The 17,974-nt window shown below is 41.5% G+C and overlaps 1 protein-coding gene across 1 annotated transcript in view; it reads right to left on the bottom strand.

Annotated features, from left to right (window-relative positions):
• The window catches only part of LOC133517223 (liprin-beta-1-like), a 36,577-nt gene that overhangs the window by 10,016 nt on the left and 8,587 nt on the right, over positions 1-17,974 (bottom strand). The window contains exons 4-7 of the mRNA XM_061850436.1: positions 12,028-12,180; positions 5,658-5,805; positions 1,938-2,097; positions 227-443 (exon numbers count right to left, since the gene is read on the bottom strand). Coding sequence (XP_061706420.1) covers positions 227-443; positions 1,938-2,097; positions 5,658-5,805; positions 12,028-12,180 — 678 coding nt within the window. The remainder of the gene's footprint in view (positions 1-226; positions 444-1,937; positions 2,098-5,657; positions 5,806-12,027; positions 12,181-17,974) is intronic.

A 17,974-nucleotide genomic window follows, 5' to 3' on the forward strand; every position in this document is an offset into this window, starting at 1 on the left:
AACTCATGAATTTATATTAACGACGTATTTGAACTTTTTGTAAAATCATTCAGAGTTTTCCAAAAAGAGCTCAAGTCTCTACAAAAGACTCAGGGTCTCTAATAAGAATAAGGAAATAAGGACCTCTCCAAGTCGAAAAAACTTAAGTAAAAGAACAACTGACAATGAGTAGAGTCTTACAGCGGAGGACTCGAGTGTTAACCAACGCTAACTTTACTCCACTCACCAACAAATCCGTAAGCGCCAGCACGATCTTCTTCCTGTGCATGGGGTGTTTGAGCGCGAGCTCCTTCTCGATGGCGGAGTGCGAGGCGGCGGCGAGCGCGCCGCGCTCCAGCGGCCCGAGCCACGCGCGCGCCGCCGGCACGTAGCTCTCGAGCCCGAGGTGTTCCAGCCAGCCGCAGGTTGTGTCGCAGTCCCATTGTCGCACGTCTGTTGTTTGCCTGGAATTACGTATGACATACAAATAAGACTAATCAAACATACATAACTAAACACCGCCGCTGCCGAGCCGCGAGCGCATGTCTCGGAGAGAAGGCGACGGGTCGCGCATTATGTACACTAGTACATCAGTACTGCACGTACCAAGGCATGGTGTCGGGTGGGCGGCGACTCGGCGTGTGGACGCGCAGGGAGGAGCGCAGCTCGTCGCCCTCGAGGCGCACGCCGCCGCTGCCGAGCCGCGAGCGCATGTCTCGGAGAGAAGGCGACGGGTCGCGCATTATGTACACTAGTACATCAGTACTGCACGTACCAAGGCATGGTGTCGGGTGGGCGGCGACTCGGCGTGTGGACGCGCAGGGAGGAGCGCAGCTCGTCGCCCTCGAGGCGCACGCCGCCGCTGCCGAGCCGCGAGCGCATGTCTCGGAGAGAAGGCGACGGGTCGCGCATTATGTACACTAGTACATCAGTACTGCACGTACCAAGGCATGGTGTCGGGTGGGCGGCGACTCGGCGTGTGGACGCGCAGGGAGGAGCGCAGCTCGTCGCCCTCGAGGCGCACGCCGCCGCTGCCGAGCCGCGAGCGCATGTCTCGGAGAGAAGGCGACGGGTCGCGCATTATGTACACTAGTACATCAGTACTGCACGTACCAAGGCATGGTGTCGGGTGGGCGGCGACTCGGCGTGTGGACGCGCAGGGAGGAGCGCAGCTCGTCGCCCTCGAGGCGCACGCCGCCGCTGCCGAGCCGCGAGCGCATGTCTCGGAGAGAAGGCGACGGGTCGCGCATTATGTACACTAGTACATCAGTACTGCACGTACCAAGGCATGGTGTCGGGTGGGCGGCGACTCGGCGTGTGGACGCGCAGGGAGGAGCGCAGCTCGTCGCCCTCGAGGCGCACGCCGCCGCTGCCGAGCCGCGAGCGCATGTCTCGGAGAGAAGGCGACGGGTCGCGCATTATGTACACTAGTACATCAGTACTGTACGTACCAAGGCATGGTGTCGGGTGGGCGGCGACTCGGCGTGTGGACGCGCAGGGAGGAGCGCAGCTCGTCGCCCTCGAGGCGCACGCCGCCGCTGCCGAGCCGCGAGCGCATGTCTCGGAGAGAAGGCGACGGGTCGCGCATTATGTACACTAGTACATCAGTACTGCACGTACCAAGGCATGGTGTCGGGTGGGCGGCGACTCGGCGTGTGGACGCGCAGGGAGGAGCGCAGCTCGTCGCCCTCGAGGCGCACGCCGCCGCTGCCGAGCCGCGAGCGCATGTCTCGGAGAGAAGGCGACGGGTCGCGCATTATGTACACTAGTACATCAGTACTGCACGTACCAAGGCATGGTGTCGGGTGGGCGGCGACTCGGCGTGTGGACGCGCAGGGAGGAGCGCAGCTCGTCGCCCTCGAGGCGCACGCCGCCGCTGCCGAGCCGCGAGCGCATGTCTCGGAGAGAAGGCGACGGGTCGCGCATTATGTACACTAGTACATCAGTACTGTACGTACCAAGGCATGGTGTCGGGTGGGCGGCGACTCGGCGTGTGGACGCGCAGGGAGGAGCGCAGCTCGTCGCCCTCGAGGCGCACGCCGCCGCTGCCGAGCCGCGAGCGCATGTCTCGGAGAGAAGGCGACGGGCTACCGCGCGGTATGGCTTCCTCTTTTTCAGCTGTACACACGTTATTTTTTTATTATTTGGCACGAAAGATTAAAATTGACTTAGTTCATTGCGGAGGATGGTATTGTGTTAAAGTTCAAAAACCTGTCAGTTACAATAAAATAAACGGGATCATTTTACTTTTTGTTCTGGATTCACGACTTGGTACTTTTAAACCTTTTAGGTAAGTAGGTATCAGTGGCGGATCGTTCAAAGAACTCGATTCCCACCGGCTTGTCTAAACGTCAGCCCGTTGAGTACTTTCATGATCGGTTCATGGAGAAAAGGAAAGCAAAATTTGCTCCTGGTTCCCTACGAATGTTTGTGACGCGCCGCCACTGGTAGGTATGCTAATTCCAGTCTTCGGCCGTCCGTATAAAGCATACATTACGTTGCATTTTTTTTCTTAATATAATATATGTGAAAATATGGAAAAAACGCTATAATCGCAAAGATAAAAAGCTAGAGTCTGTTTAAGCCTACTCTGCACAAACTTTTAAAGAAAAAAGTGTAGCATTGCCCCTACAAATCTCATTACTTCATAGGACTTAACATTTATAGTGGCACTTCCAAGTACTCTAGATTTTTACAAGCTTTTATTTAACTTGCCCTGTTAGTATGTTAGTTAGTGTGGGTCAAATCTTCGAAGCAAAATTTGACCCACTTCCCGATTTCTGATTGAGCTGGAAATTTGCATACATATTTAAGTCGGGTGACAATGCAATATTATGGTACCATTGAGCTGATCTGATGATCGAGACAGCTGGTGGCCATAGGAACTCTGTGACGAAACAACACAACCTAAATGTGTTTGGGGTTTTTAGAATCGCCTCGATGATTATTCAGCGTACATCAGCTATAAAAGCTTGTACCAAAATTATATGCATGGTTTTTGCTAAAACTTACTGTTCTTAGGTTAGATTTATGTACCATCATTAAATTGAGTTGTCAATTGGAACACGTAAGTGTTATCCATTATAAAACACGTTCATTAAAAGCCTCTTGCCAAGGAAAGGGGCTGGCTACTGACGGCTGACATACATAAGTATCAGTGGCGGCGCGTCACAAATATTCGTAGGGAACCCGGAGCTAATTTTGGTTTCCTTTTCTCCATAAACCGATCGTGAAAGTACTCAACGGGCTGAAATTAGACAAGCCGGTGGGAATCGAGTTCTTTGAACGATCCGCCACTGATAAGTATATACCTTAACCTAAAACAACATTAAACAGCCAATAACAAAAATACCATGATTATGAAACGTATCAAGCGTAAGCGTCAATGGAGGTAGATATAGTATAGTATTAAGAGGATGGCACAAAATAATATCAGATGTCCAGCTACAGTTCGAGGCATCCATGACGCGCAGATTTGTCAAATCTAACCTTTAATAACATGACATTACGAGGCACGTATCTTCGTGAATTACTTGAAAACAAGTGACAATTTCTCTGAAAATAGTCTTAATTTCAACGTAATTTTGATACTTAAACAATCTACAACATTTGCTGAAACTGTTCTTATACATAATTTTGTATAATTTACCACCATAATTTATTGATGAATTTTTAAGTTTTTAAAAACTCTTTCTTCTTGTCACATATTACCGGGGACGCACGCTTGCGACCTCATTATTAAAAGGCAAGATGAGAAGACGTGCTAATAGAAACCAATATTTGTTATTTAAATATTAGGTAACAAAAGGTGTACAATTTCAACGACTAAATCTATCAATTTTACATATTTGCTCTAAAATCGATACCAGGCTATTAAAATTTGGTTTTTCCTTCACGAGTGTGACGAAAAACTTTGTGTGTATCTCCAGGGGTAAGAATATTGCAAACTCGAGTATTTAATTTCGCTGCAGCCTGCGACTGTCGTGAATCTATAGACTCTCGTTTTCAATATTTCACTTACCCGTTGCACAATGTAGGTACTATTTCTTAGTAATTCACAACTATTCTCCGAAAAATACTAAAACTCGGAGGTATTTTACAATTTGCTGATAATGGATATTGAATACATTCGGTTATCGGAAATGAGTTCAAAGGCGGGATTCCTGACTCATAAAGTGACGAGATGCAAATCCCTACTTCAACGGCCCAATAAATGCGCCAATATTTAGGTTCCCTTTCAATTGAATCCTCGGTATAAGTTTGAAATACGCCTCTATACTAAATTTTCTTTAACATAACGTAATACATATATATTATGGGAAACTCAAGATATTTAAACTTTTCGCAGCCACGTCAATGAAGTAATAAAGTATCGTCAACGCCACGCCCACGTCATAAATTGCTCGTATACAATCCTGAACAAAACCGCGACTTTATATGAAGTCGTGGCGTGTGGGGCACGAAATGTACTGACTTTATATCAAGTCAATGGCGGCGAAAATGTTTGAAACAATACAACACGCAATAGGTATCATTGTGTGATGTGTATGGGTTTTAGTTATTCTTACTACGTACAGTACAGTCAGCGTCAAATAGATAGTGACAGCCAAAGTGGCCACATATATCGTAACAAACCTTTGTTGGTACAGTCACCATCAAATATATATATTGGAGCTGCTAAGGTGTATTTATGAATACTTTGGCCGCTATGTCTAATGGAAACTACCATAAAAATACGAATTTGTTACGATATATTTGACCCCTTTAACCGTCACTTTCTATTTGATGCTGACTTCTACAAGATAAGCAGTCCAAGCACCACACAGGTAATAATCTGGCATAATCTTTCTAAAATATAAAACATATACTAGTAAGTATAGGTGTCTACATTGCATATACCTTCTGCACTAAATACTTCCGTTTCGTGTAATAGACAGATGCCGTATTTTCTTTTAATCGATATTGGCATCCACGAAAATCTTCTGGGGTAAAGTTGCTATAAGTCGTCAGCGTACATTTAGCTGGTTTATAAAAATTAGTTAAATCTGGACAACTACCAAATCCAGTAACAAATCGGGCAATAGACCAAGGATCCGGACAAATTCAGTAATATAACTACCTGAACTTGGGGGATCTAATGAGATATTTCCGTGCAATATAAGTCGGGCGATCTACTCAGAGAATATGTGTTTTTACATTTCTGTATTTCGCAAGATGTTAAGCAATAAGTCTGTAGTCTCAATAGTTCAAATATTTACTTCGACTGACAAGCAGCTTTATTTATTTACTTCCGCGTAATACATACAAATGTTGTATGTTTTGCTGGAAAATAAATATTTACTTCTTAGCTGGTAACATTATGGTAATAAAAAAAAACGTTCCGCGGCCACAGTACGTACTGCGAGTATTCCGACATGGCGAAGCAAATAACATAAACAAACTGCTGATGCAGGCGGGGTACAGGGATCAGGGGACCTTGCCAAAATGACAACCGTTGATAGTAAGCGCCAATCGAAATTTGAACAATACATGGAACTAGCCTCGTGACTTTTCAAGTTTTCATGCCATCTATCATCCCAAAACGTTCGGGTTTTGTAGATGTACGATTGTCATGTAGGCTGAGCCCCCTGGTCACAAAGCACAGGCACAGGCTCGGGGCATGCAGCACGCAGCCCGACCTAGGTTGGGCACGGAGCGGCCGCGGCCGCGCGCCACCACCATGGCGTGTTGTTTACCGAAGCCCGCGGCCAGCACGGAGGCGCGCGGCAGCGACGAGTACACGTGCGTGTTGCGCTCGATCTGCCGCCCGTAGTTCGCCGGCGGCGTCTGGGGACAACAGAAGGCGATATTTATTTATTTATTATTTTATTTTATTCGGAAAACCAACAGCTTGAGTAAACTAAAACTAGGTTAACATAAATATGTACCAGAGAAGCCAATTACAGGTTTCCACAGACAGGATACAAAGGTAGTCATAATACAGTTAGGTTAGCTCAAAATTAAAGACTTTACAAACACCAAAACATGCTATGAGAAAATAAAGAAGAAATTTGTTTCTTATTTAAGAGCCCTTAATCCTTGGAGCGTTCTCTGATTTCACGAAATAACGCTCGATAGATGGCGTTGGCGCTCGGTACGCGAGCGCCGGCAACGCGACGCGCGTTTCAATGCAGACTAGAATAATCTTGATAGTTTTCAATATAATTTCAAGCAACATTAATTTTAGTGTTATATGATATCATATGGGCACTCTTTATTTTATTTTATATGCACAGTAGTTTTTTTTTTTATGTACACTACTACTAAGTGTACAGACTACAGAGTGTACTATAACCCTTGCTCTTTATTCTGTCTCTTTCACACCAATGGAAAATGAAGAAGTTAGTAAATGACTGCAGGTATAAATAAAGTATATTAGTGCGATAGAGAGACAGATAGTGTTTCGTTGTCGTATCGTAAACGATTGGCATGTTGGCCACACACTTGCTTGGTGCCTAGCCAAAATACCAATCGTTTGCGTATATTAGTGCGATAGAGAGACAGTAGTGTTTCGTTGTCGTATCGTAAACGATTGGCATGTTGGCTACGCACCCATGATACCTAGCCAAGAAGCCAATCGATTGCGCATATTAGTGCGATAGAGAGACAGATAGTGTTTCCTTGTCGTATCGTAAACGTTTGGCATGTTGGCTACGCACCCATGCTGCCCAGCCAAGATGCCAATCGTTTGTGCATATTAGTACGAGAGAGAGACAGATAGTGTTTCGTTGTCGTATCGATTGGCATGGTGGCTACGCACCCATGCTGCCTAGTCAAGATGCCAATCGTTTGCGCACATTAGTGCTATAGAGTTTCAGTGTTATTTGAAATCACGTTAGGGTTTGTATTATTATTTATGACCCGAATGAAGTCCATCCAGGTTCTTATGATGGAGTCAGGAGTTGGTCACCAGAACTCCTAATCTACTCATTATAATTCCATCGTGCTTGGGCTCAAAAGATTTGCCCTGACGAACACCATCGATCTAGATGAGGTCCAGGGTCTCATGACGGAGTCAGGAGTTGGTCACCAGAACTCCCCAGAACTCCTAATCTACTCATCATAACTCCATCGAGTTTGGGCTCAATAGATTTACCCTGATGAGCACCATCAATCTAGATGAAGTCCAGGGTCTCATGATGGATTCAGGAGTAGGTCACTAGAACTCCTAATCTACTCATTATAATTCCATCGTGTTTGGGCTCAAAAGATTTGCCCTGACGAGTACCAACGATTTAGATGAAGTCCAGGGTCTCATGATGGAGTCAGGAGTTGGTCACCAGAACTCCTAATCTACTCATTATAATTCCATCGTGTTTGGGCTCAATAGATTTGCCCTCACGAGCACCATCAATCTAGATGATGTTCAGGATCTCATGATGGAGTCAGGAGTTGGTCACTAGAACTCCTAATCTACTCATTATAATTCCATCGTGTTTGGGCTCAAAAGATTTGCCCTGACGAGTACCATCGATCTAGATGAAGTCCAGGGTCTCACGATGGAGTCAGGAGTTGGTCACCAGAACTCGTAATCTATTTATCATAACTCCATCGTGTTTGGGCTCAATACATTTATCCCGACAAGCACCATCAAATTACCATTATGATGAATAGATTAGGAGTTATGATGAATAGACTAGGAGTTCTGGTGACCAACTCCTGAGTCCATCATGAGACCCTGGACCTGATCTAGATTGATGGTGCTCGTCAGGGCAACTCTATTGAGCCCAAACACGATGGAGTTATGATGAGTAGATTAGGAGTTCTGGTGACCGACTCCTGACTCCATCATGAGACCCTGGACCTCATCTAGGTCGATGGTGCTCGTCATGGCAAATCTCATGAGCCCAAACACGTTGGAATTATAATGAGTAGATTAGGAGTTCTAGTGACCAACTCCTGACTCCATCATGAGACTCTGGACTTTATCTAGATTGATGATGCTCGTCAGGGCAAATCTATTGAGCCCAAACACGATGAGGTTATGATGAGTAGTTTAGGAGTTCTGGTGACCAACTCCTGACTCCATCATGAGACCCTGGACCTCATCTAGATCGATGGTGTTCATCAGGGCAAATCTATTGAGCCCAAACACGATGGAGTTATGATCAGTAGATTAGGAGTTCTGGTGACCAACTCCTGACTCCATCATGAGACCCTGGACCTCATCTAGGTCGATGGTGTTCGTCAGGGCAAATCTATTGAGCCCAAACACGATGGAGTTATGATGAGTAGATTAGGAGTTCTGGTGACCAACTCCTGACTCCATCATGAGACCCTGGGCCTCATCTAGATCTATGGTGCTCGTCAGGGCAAATCTTTTGAGCCAAAACACGATGGAATTATAATGAGTAGATTAGGAGTTCTAGTGACCAACTCCTGACTCCATCATGAGACCCTGGACTTTATCTAGATTGATGGTGCTCGTCAGGGCAAATCTATTGAGCCCAAACACGATGGCGTTATGATAAGTAGATAAAGAGTCCTGGTGACCAACTCCTGACTCCATCATGAGACCCTGGACCTCATCTAGATCGATGGTGTTCGTCAGGGCAAATCTTTTGAGCCCAAACACGATGGGATTATAATGAGTAGATTAGGAGTTCTGGTGACCAACTCCTGACTCCATCATGAGAACTTGGACTTCATCCGGGTCAAAAATAATAATGCAAATGCAAACCCTAACGTAATTTCAAGTAAAAATGCGTTTTTCAGAAAATCGCAGCCAAATAACACTAGACCCTACTCATAGTGTTGTGTTCCTGCCGGTGAGTAAGGTTGCCAGAGCTCAACGAGGGGCGGGAGGGGGTTAGAGTCGGCAACGCGCATGTAACTCCTCTGGAGTTGCAGGCGTACATCGGCTACGGATACTGCTTACCATCAGGCGGGCCGTAAGCTTGTTTGCCACCGACGTAGTATAAAAAAAAGGACCACTGAAAATCCATCAATAAGCGAGAGTCTGTTAAGCATAGTGTAAAAAATGAACTTTTATTAAGATTTTCTAATCGCAGTATATAGCACTTCTCGGAACTCCGTAGCTGATTACGATCGCAACGAATGCCTGACAATCGAGCACAGGTCCGTCCTCTAAGCGCGCTGCGCGCGGACTGAGAGCGGGGCGTCGCTGCTGCGTGATTTATACGTGTTTTAAAAAAATATAAATTTACGGCAATGTAGGTCCCATAGTTATGATTTTTTTTTATAGGTTAACATAAAGTTACAGTTTGCTATAATATTATTTTTAAAGCAAAATATGCGTATAATTTGTGGAAAAAAAATATAATAAAACCCTGTTTTCGCCAAAAAAATGAAGAAAACTCGGAAGGTATTTTATCAGATTTTTCAAATGAATTTTCGATTGTTAATCATTCCAGCCCCTCTTACGAGATATGTTGAATCAAATTGTAGTCATTCATGTACCAAATGATTCTTGTTTACAGCAAAATTGAGAACCGAAACGCCACATCTCACTGCAAAATTTGGAAAAGACTCCCAAAAAAACTCATTAAAAAAGAGGTTTAAAAGAGAAAATGAAAATTTGAACTGTTGGAGCCGCTAGTTTAGGAAACGATTATTTAAGTACGTTACCAGTTTTTGAATAAATACTAATAGTTACGTCGTAATCTTGAATGAAAAAGGAAGCATTTTACAAAATACGCTCGTCTGTAGGAATAAGGACTCTTAAATCAATAATTAAATTAAACCTATGCTAATCTTCTGCAGGCAAGGGAGCAAAGAAACTAGATGCCATGAGGTTTTTAACTATTGCAGGTTTCATTAGATGTAAATCCAGTTGATCGTTGCTATGACACAGTTCATTCATTGACCTCGGACCTCGGATAAAATATGAATTTTGACGATAGTTGGTTTTGGTCGGTGGAAGCGAGAAAGGTCGGTAGTGTCTAGAAGAAGCTCTGGGGGATACGAAAACTAATATTCATAACCAGTTCCGGGCTATCAACAGATCCGTTTAAGATTTTAGTTAAGTTGACTAAGTCAGTGATTTTTCTTCTCAAATCTAGGGGAAGAAAATGGTGTCTTACGCACCTATCACGATAACACAAGTCTGTAGTTTTAGTTTTGAATTGAAGGAATTTTAAACTTTCTTTGAATGGACTCAATTCGTTTAATGTAGATGTCGTAACAAGGATTCCACACAACGGATACATATTCGAGGATAGATCGCACAAACGAGCAGTATAATACTTTTATAGGCTTTACTTTTTTTAATTTTGATGTGGATCTCATGATAAAGCCTAGAGACCTGGAGGCTTTCTGTACTATTTTGTTTATATGGTTATCAAATAGAAGCTTGGGGTCTTGATAAAGACCTAAATCTCTGGTTGAATGTGAATTGGCGATGCTAGTCGAGTTAAGTGTGTAGTTGAACAAGATTGGGTTGGGTTTGCGAGTAAACGACATAGTATGACACTTTTCGATACAGTATTTAGAAAATCTATTTAGGTCATCCTGTAATAACAAGCACTCGTTAATATTCTTAACAGCTCTATATATTTTAGTGTCATCATCAGCATAAAGAAGAAAATGAGAGTGTTCAAAAATACAGTGGATATCACGCGATACTTAACCATCAAATGAGATGATGATACAGAATTTTTCTCTGAGCCGCAAGGTCTTGGTCTCCTGTTGACTCCGAGCGCTGCGTGCTGCGTCTCATTCTATAGAATTCTTGCAGTCAAAATGTATGTACGCAGTGTACGACGACGGCGTACCCGGGGGTCGAGGGACCAAGTAATATCTTTTTCATCACACTTTCTCGAAAAAGATCTTATTTCATGCAGGTGTACTAAATGACAAAAGCCTGTATTGTTCCCGCGGCAATAATAGATTGTGAAAAATAACTATAATTCCCTCGGGAGTTATAGCTTTTTTAAATTATGTCACTAATTCATACAAACTAAGAAGCGTAAATGAGTTTTACTTTTTTCATCACACTTGCTCGAAAAAGATCTTATTTATACTGAAGGACAAAGGCCTATTTTGCTCCCGTGGGAGTTATGGATTGTAAAATAAAAGTTTTACTTTTAAAATAGTGACGTTTATAATTTAACATTTTTGTTTATGTTTAAAATTATTTAATTTGATTAAGTTAACAGCAGTTTAAAATATTTTTACATAATTTTCAATCGTGGCTGAATGCCGAATAGGTCTGTGCCTTCGATGCCTCACCTGCCAAGAAATTACAAAATGGCGGACGAATGTTTGATACTTAAAATATCACTTCACTTAAAGGTTCACTTAAACTTAAGTTCTTTCTTCGTAAGTGTGATGAAAAACATTGTGTGTAACTCCGGGGATAAGAATATTGCAAACTTGGGTCTTTAATTCCCTCCAGCGTGCGGCTGTCAGGAATTACCACCCTCGTATCCAAAATTTCATTTACCCTCCTCGTTGCACAATGTACTATTACAGCAATAATACAACGATAAGATAGATTGTAACGGAACAAAAAATTGGGGATGTCAGCTTCTCGTACCAAATAATGCCTCAATTCTTCTTATTTTGACGTGGGTAGCGCAGCGGATCTGCGTTGTCAACGAAGAATTTAAGCCCTTATTGCCCTTTAGTCGCAGTGTTCGAACCGACATATTTATAGGTCCACATCTATTCAGAGCATCATTGTTCTATTGTGAGATCAGTTTCTGCAACTCCTTTAAACCATTTGAATAGGTACTCAATGCGAACCTAAACAACACGACGGCCATATGCTAATTCTTTACAAGGGGGCGGAAAGCTAATAATAACCGTATTTGACGAGTAAATTATATTTTTACGTTGTCGTAGGCAGCGAGAGTTCTAGAGTACGGTACGGAAATGCGGAAACAACATAGGTAATACTGAAAAGTTTCCGATATATTTTTATAGTGAGCCCAATTCTCGTAAGATTGTCTGTACTGTACATTTAACAGGCGTTACATATTGAAGCAGCGACGTCCCAAGCTAATTTTCAGCGTTAAAAAAACTTTATTCTCGATGGTTGTAAGTTACCCTAGGCGGAGCTGGCCGGGCCACGGGCGTGGTGTCAGGCGGCGGTGGCGACCGCTCGAGCACGCCTCGAGCCGCCGCTTGCAACCGGACTTCACTCAACTTCGACAGTAGCTCCAACTTCTGTGTCTCTAACGATGAACGCTGTAGCATTTCCTGAAAAAATAAAAACGGTAATTTTTAGTACCGGTGGAGGCAAACATATTTTTCTACTTGATCGCACGGAACCTCGCATGCAAGTGTCGTATGCGAATAAAACATTTTAAATTATTATTTTACAACGAACCTATAAGAGCCACAAGCCGTATTGAGCTTGCTGTGGGATAAGACCCACAGAAGAAGCACTTAAGACTAGTCATTTGAGGGATACTATCCAATAATATAAATTAATTTATTTAGGAGCCTATTCTCTTTCCTATTACATCGATATATTCGATATTCTCCTATTACCAGTACGGCTAGAGCTTGGCACTAACGTGACGTGAAACGGACATATTGGCCAACGTCTGCGCAACTTATTTTTCAGGGTTCCGTACCCAAACGGGACCCTATTACTGAGACTGAGCAACGTCGGGCGGGGTCAGTACTTGAATGGGTGACCGTTTTTATAGATAATGGTACAGAACCCTTCCTGTGCGAGTCCGACTCGCACTTAGCCGATTTTTTATACATCTCGCTCGCACTAATATGCCAGTACGAGCGAGATGCATTAGAAAGTAAGTTAATACGCACACGTTATCGAATACGTCAGTGTCAAGTCAGTGCCAAGCTCGTGGTAAGGATACAGTTATAAATATATCACAAAGCCACATGTAGGTACCATTATCTGGGTACAGACCTCTCTTTTTGGAAGTGAGGAAATCCATGGGCTATTTCCTACGCTGGTCATGTACGAGTTAACGACGCGCGCCATGACATTTCCTTCTAATTTTATTTCTTAGTTACGGCACTTCACCGAAAAAACATGTGATTCTGATTAATCATTAATATTCAGTATACAAAAAGTTTGGACATACAGATTTTCTACAAACTACGAGTATCCCTTCATTTAAAACAAAATATGTGAAGGCTTGACGTTAAATTTCCTTTCACCGTGGACATTATGGATTTCCGTTCGTAGTGTATTTCTAGAGGAAAGACGAAGCAGGTATTTAATTAATACTATCTGTGACGCAATATAACGCAGAAATTTCTGGTATATAAAGCAGTTTTGCAGTTTTAGACGCCCACCTTTTGTAAATATACGCTTACAGGACCAAGTTCTATGGACGCCACAAAATGAGCAGCCTAATTGCTTGTTCAGGAGACGTGAATGCTCCTCGAAATATAATGATGCTGACAGACAACCTTACATTACATGACCAAAATACACGTTCCGACATAAAAGAACAAATAGATCGCAAATCTACAAATTTTTAAGCTTTTTGAAATCGTCGGTTTTGAATATTATGTATTTACATATGCCTCAGGGTGGCAAATATTTCCACTAACCTAAACCGCTATTGCTGGACGATTCAATAAAATCGCTTGTATTTTTTGTGTCGATACCTACATTGATTGGGTTTCAGAATAACGATGATAACTTGACTAAAATTGTTTAAATAAACACGACAGTTTTTTTTTCTGCTCGCCATTTTCTATCGTTTGCGCGAATTAAAAAAACTAAATAATTTTTTGCGCGGATTAGTGTAATTGAGACATTATGAATCAACGATCCTATAAGCCGATAGTCATAATTACATTTAATCAGTTAATAACTAAAAAAACTATGCGTGAGTAGCGTAAAAAGTGCCAGTTTTTACACAAAGATGCGCAATTTTCACTTTCGAATAATGATCAGTTTTGAACCGTACTCTAATAATAATATAGGTAAACGTAGGTAGATTTTCTTTACCTTATTGTGCTCTGTGCTTTACGTAGGTACCTACCTAAAAAGAACACCTGAAATCGTAAGGCAGAGTCGAATTAAAGAAGTCTTAGGGAAGTTGAAGAGTCATTATCTTTGTGTGACGACTTCGTACCTACTTTTAAAGCACTCCTAAATGGTAGAATTTTTAACAATTTTCTCTTGCGAATCTCGCCATTAAACCTTTTAGTGCTCGCAAGTGCCTCTAAAAGGCTTTTTGGACATTAATTGCATTTTATACGATTTGGGTCCTCTGAATATTAGGAATGCTGTATTGCTCCTAAAATTGTCAATAAGGATTAAATTAGCATTAAATCTGCATTGAAGATGGAGATGAATACGAAATCGTTAATTGCCTTTATTACAATATTCAGCAGCAGTTTTAATGAAAACACTGTTTAACTCTAGAAACCTGAGCGTCGTGCATTTGAAAACAAAATGTTTGGCTTTTCGGTTGACAAAATTGACAAGGAAATAATAACTCGCAGTCGCATGTAACATAGGTCATCATCCGAGAGCCTACCGCGAACCGCGTTCGACTTTTTACCTCCCTGTCACACTTACGTACGAATTTACAAGGAGAGAGAGGCAACACGTCGAATGTAGTTCGCGGTAGATCTATTACGCTGCACTCTCGATAAAATTCGTGCCGTTTACCAACCACTAACAGACGTTTTATGATAAACGGTTGGGTCGTTAGGGGCGCATTGCATGGCAATCTTAAAGTAGTGCCAACGCGACTACTGCATTTTGCAAAGCTCAAACTGAATGACTTATATAGTTGGCAGATAGTTATTTGTTTAACAGAGGTGCAAAGTTGTATTATAATTATAACTAATCGTGCTAATATTGATACCAGAACAAGCGAAAGATTCCAAAATTGTTCGTAAAGTAAAATCTTGAGAATTGCGAGGATTTTAAACAAACTTTACTACTGAATGATACACAAAATTATTCACCACACCAACGCGAGAAATATACGAACTCTAGTCTTCTTGGAAATACTAAAACATTATTAATAAAATCTAAATGAACAATATTAAGTATTTATAATTTAAAATCGTATTATAGTAAAAAAAGTATTAATTTACTGTGCCACTCTTGTAGGTAAATTCAATTTTCTAATTCGTTTTTGATGAAAAAAGAGAGGGTAACGGGTAGTGTGTTTAATAAAAAATGCGATACGATTTCGTCTTTTTTGTTCGTTACTCGACGTAATGAAATATCCCACTTCCACATATTTTTGCGGGCAGAAAACAACACGATACAAGTTTTGACACAGACTCAGATTTCCATTAAATGGTAGGTATACCTATATCTACGATTACATAAGTACCTAACGCCACCATACCATTATATAAGTACCTACTTATATACGGAAAGCAATCTAAATAAAACATTCGTCGAAAGCAGAGGCCGCTACACCGTGATACGTAAACACGTCGACCTACTTAAACAGGAACTTTATCAATCACATTTTATAGCGGCTTTTATTTAGCCATATCTCGCCTGTTTAATAAATCATCTGGCATAGTTAACGCGATGCATGGACGGGAGGCGTAAATGGATCATAGAAATAGAACGCTTGTTTTCATTGCTCGTTCGTTATTCCGAATACATAAAGAGAATTATACATTATTATGTTTATCTTGTAGATACTATGTTAGGAAAATGGTATTTTTTCAGGTAGGTATGAAATTAACAGCTAAGGCCCGAAATTACTGAAGTTACTCCCAACCAGATCCGAACCTCTCTCTCATGCAACTCCCGAAAAATCATGAAACCTATAAGCACTTCCCAAGGGAAAACATGCATTGTGAATTCAGAATAAATGTAACAGATTATGATGCCCTACCAGTAAACAATATGTCTGTAAAAAACTTATAATACCTACATTGAAATTTAAATCAGACATGAACTAACATTTCAATTGCTTTACTGCTATGCTATTCAATGAGCTTTTGTTTGCGGCGCGATCTTGCTTCATAACAATTTTATTAATGCTGATGTAACATTCAGAAGGATTCGCAGGCGATCAAGAACCCAGTTTCTTATAATAAGAAGCAATAATTTTATATTATATGACGTTACATTTATTTCTAACGGCTTCCTTAGTTGATCGGCATTCAATCCACGCCGCGGGTACGTGTGGGTAGGTGAGTGTATAATTATTTTGTATAGGCTGCCGATTTCATTAGTTTTCCAGGCCCGTTTATGACTCAACATTATTTCGAGCGAGAAAACGAACGGCTAGCAATGTATATCAATCGATCGGTTTACACTATAATACTCGTACATAGAGAAATATTATAGAAGAGGGTGGTGATATAAAACATAGCTTTCGAGTTGGAATTTTTTCAGTCTTATTTAGCTATTAGAATGCACATGTCGGAGTTTGGTTGAAGATAGGTGGTCTATTTATCTGAGTGTTTTAGTCATTAGTTTCATATCTGAAACCTGTGTTCTCGAAGCATAGAGGTACAATAAGTATAGAGATGAAATGGTAGAGCCGGCAGATCACCCAACGAGATGCTCTTATGGAACTTTCAGTAGGAGTATCAGTGAAAGCGCTTTGATTGGTTGTCATTGTCAGTCTCATTTTTTTAATTCCCCACCGTAAATTTTTGGATGGCTTATGGTGGGCAACAAATAACTCGACCAAATTACGTAGGTTTTTTTTGGTATAACGTCAAACGTGTTTTTAATTTGGCGCATTGCGTATGTTCTGTCCCTCACGGGTGCACGGATATAGCACATCTAGTTGATCCTACCATCTGTTTCGAAGGTATTATTTGCAAAGTTTGCATTCGAATTGCTAAATATAATGTAGGTAAGTATAACATATATACATTGCACCTAATTAATTAAGTCCACTGGAAGCTAAAATATTAAAAAGTACCATTCATTGACGCATATTTATGTAGACAAGACAAGTCATTGCCGCTGCCTTAAGACGGTTTCAGACTAGCGTTTTATACGAGCGTTCGCGTACGCGCGTGTAAGCTCGTATAGACCAAATATAGGGAAATGTAACGCGCGTGTAAGCTCGTAACGCTAAAAATACGCGCAGAAATATACGCTAGTCTTAAGCCGCCCTTAAAAATAAACAGTAGGTACTGTAGTGGCCTTAGGAAAGACAGAAGTTTAGGAATAGAGTTACTACGGGACTTGGCTCCAACGCGCACCACCACTCCTGTTATATTACATATTTTGAAAATTATTTTCTCTCTTTTGTTCAGGGACACCCCAGCCTTTCTTTTTTTTTAAATATAAATATCAATCCATAAGTTTATGCCTTTGTAGACTTTTAGTTTGATCAAGCAAAAACCTAATTTGAGTAATTTGATAAAGCAAGAGTAAGTATAGATAAATAATAAAATAAGTATTGGAGATTCTTACACAAATTGAGTAAGCCCCACAGTAACCTCAAGCGGGGACCGGTCCCTGCTCCTGTCAACGCCCGGTGAGCAACTGTCTAACCCCTCACCTGCGTTAGGTGTGACGTATGCGCCAGAGATAAGACATAGCAATACTACAGGTACCTTTTTTTAGGGTTCCGTAGCCAAATGGCAAAAAACGGAACCCTTATAGATTCGTCATGTCCGTCTGTCTGTCCGTTTATGTCACAGCCACTTTTTTCCGAAACTATAAGAGCTATACTGTTCAAACTTGGTAAGTAGATGTATTCTATGAACCGCATTAAGATTTTTACACAAAAATAGAAAAAAAAAAAACAATAAATTCGTAGTGTAAAATGTGTCCCCCCCCACATCAAACCCATACGTGTGGGGTATCTATGGATAGGTCTTCAAAAATGATATTTAGGTTTCTAATATCATTTTTTTCTAAACTGAATAGTTTGCGCGAGAGACACTTCCAAAGTGAGAAAATGTGTCCCCCCCCCTGTACCTTCTAAAATAACAGAATGAAAAATCTAAAAAAAAATATATGATATACATTACCATGCAAACTTCCACCGAAAATTGGTTTGAACGAGATCTAGTAAGTAGTTTTTTTTTAATACGCCATAAAATTTAACAAAAA

Source organism: Cydia pomonella, chromosome 4 (genome assembly GCF_033807575.1).
Source record: "Cydia pomonella isolate Wapato2018A chromosome 4, ilCydPomo1, whole genome shotgun sequence".
NCBI classification, from domain to species: domain Eukaryota; kingdom Metazoa; phylum Arthropoda; class Insecta; order Lepidoptera; family Tortricidae; genus Cydia; species Cydia pomonella.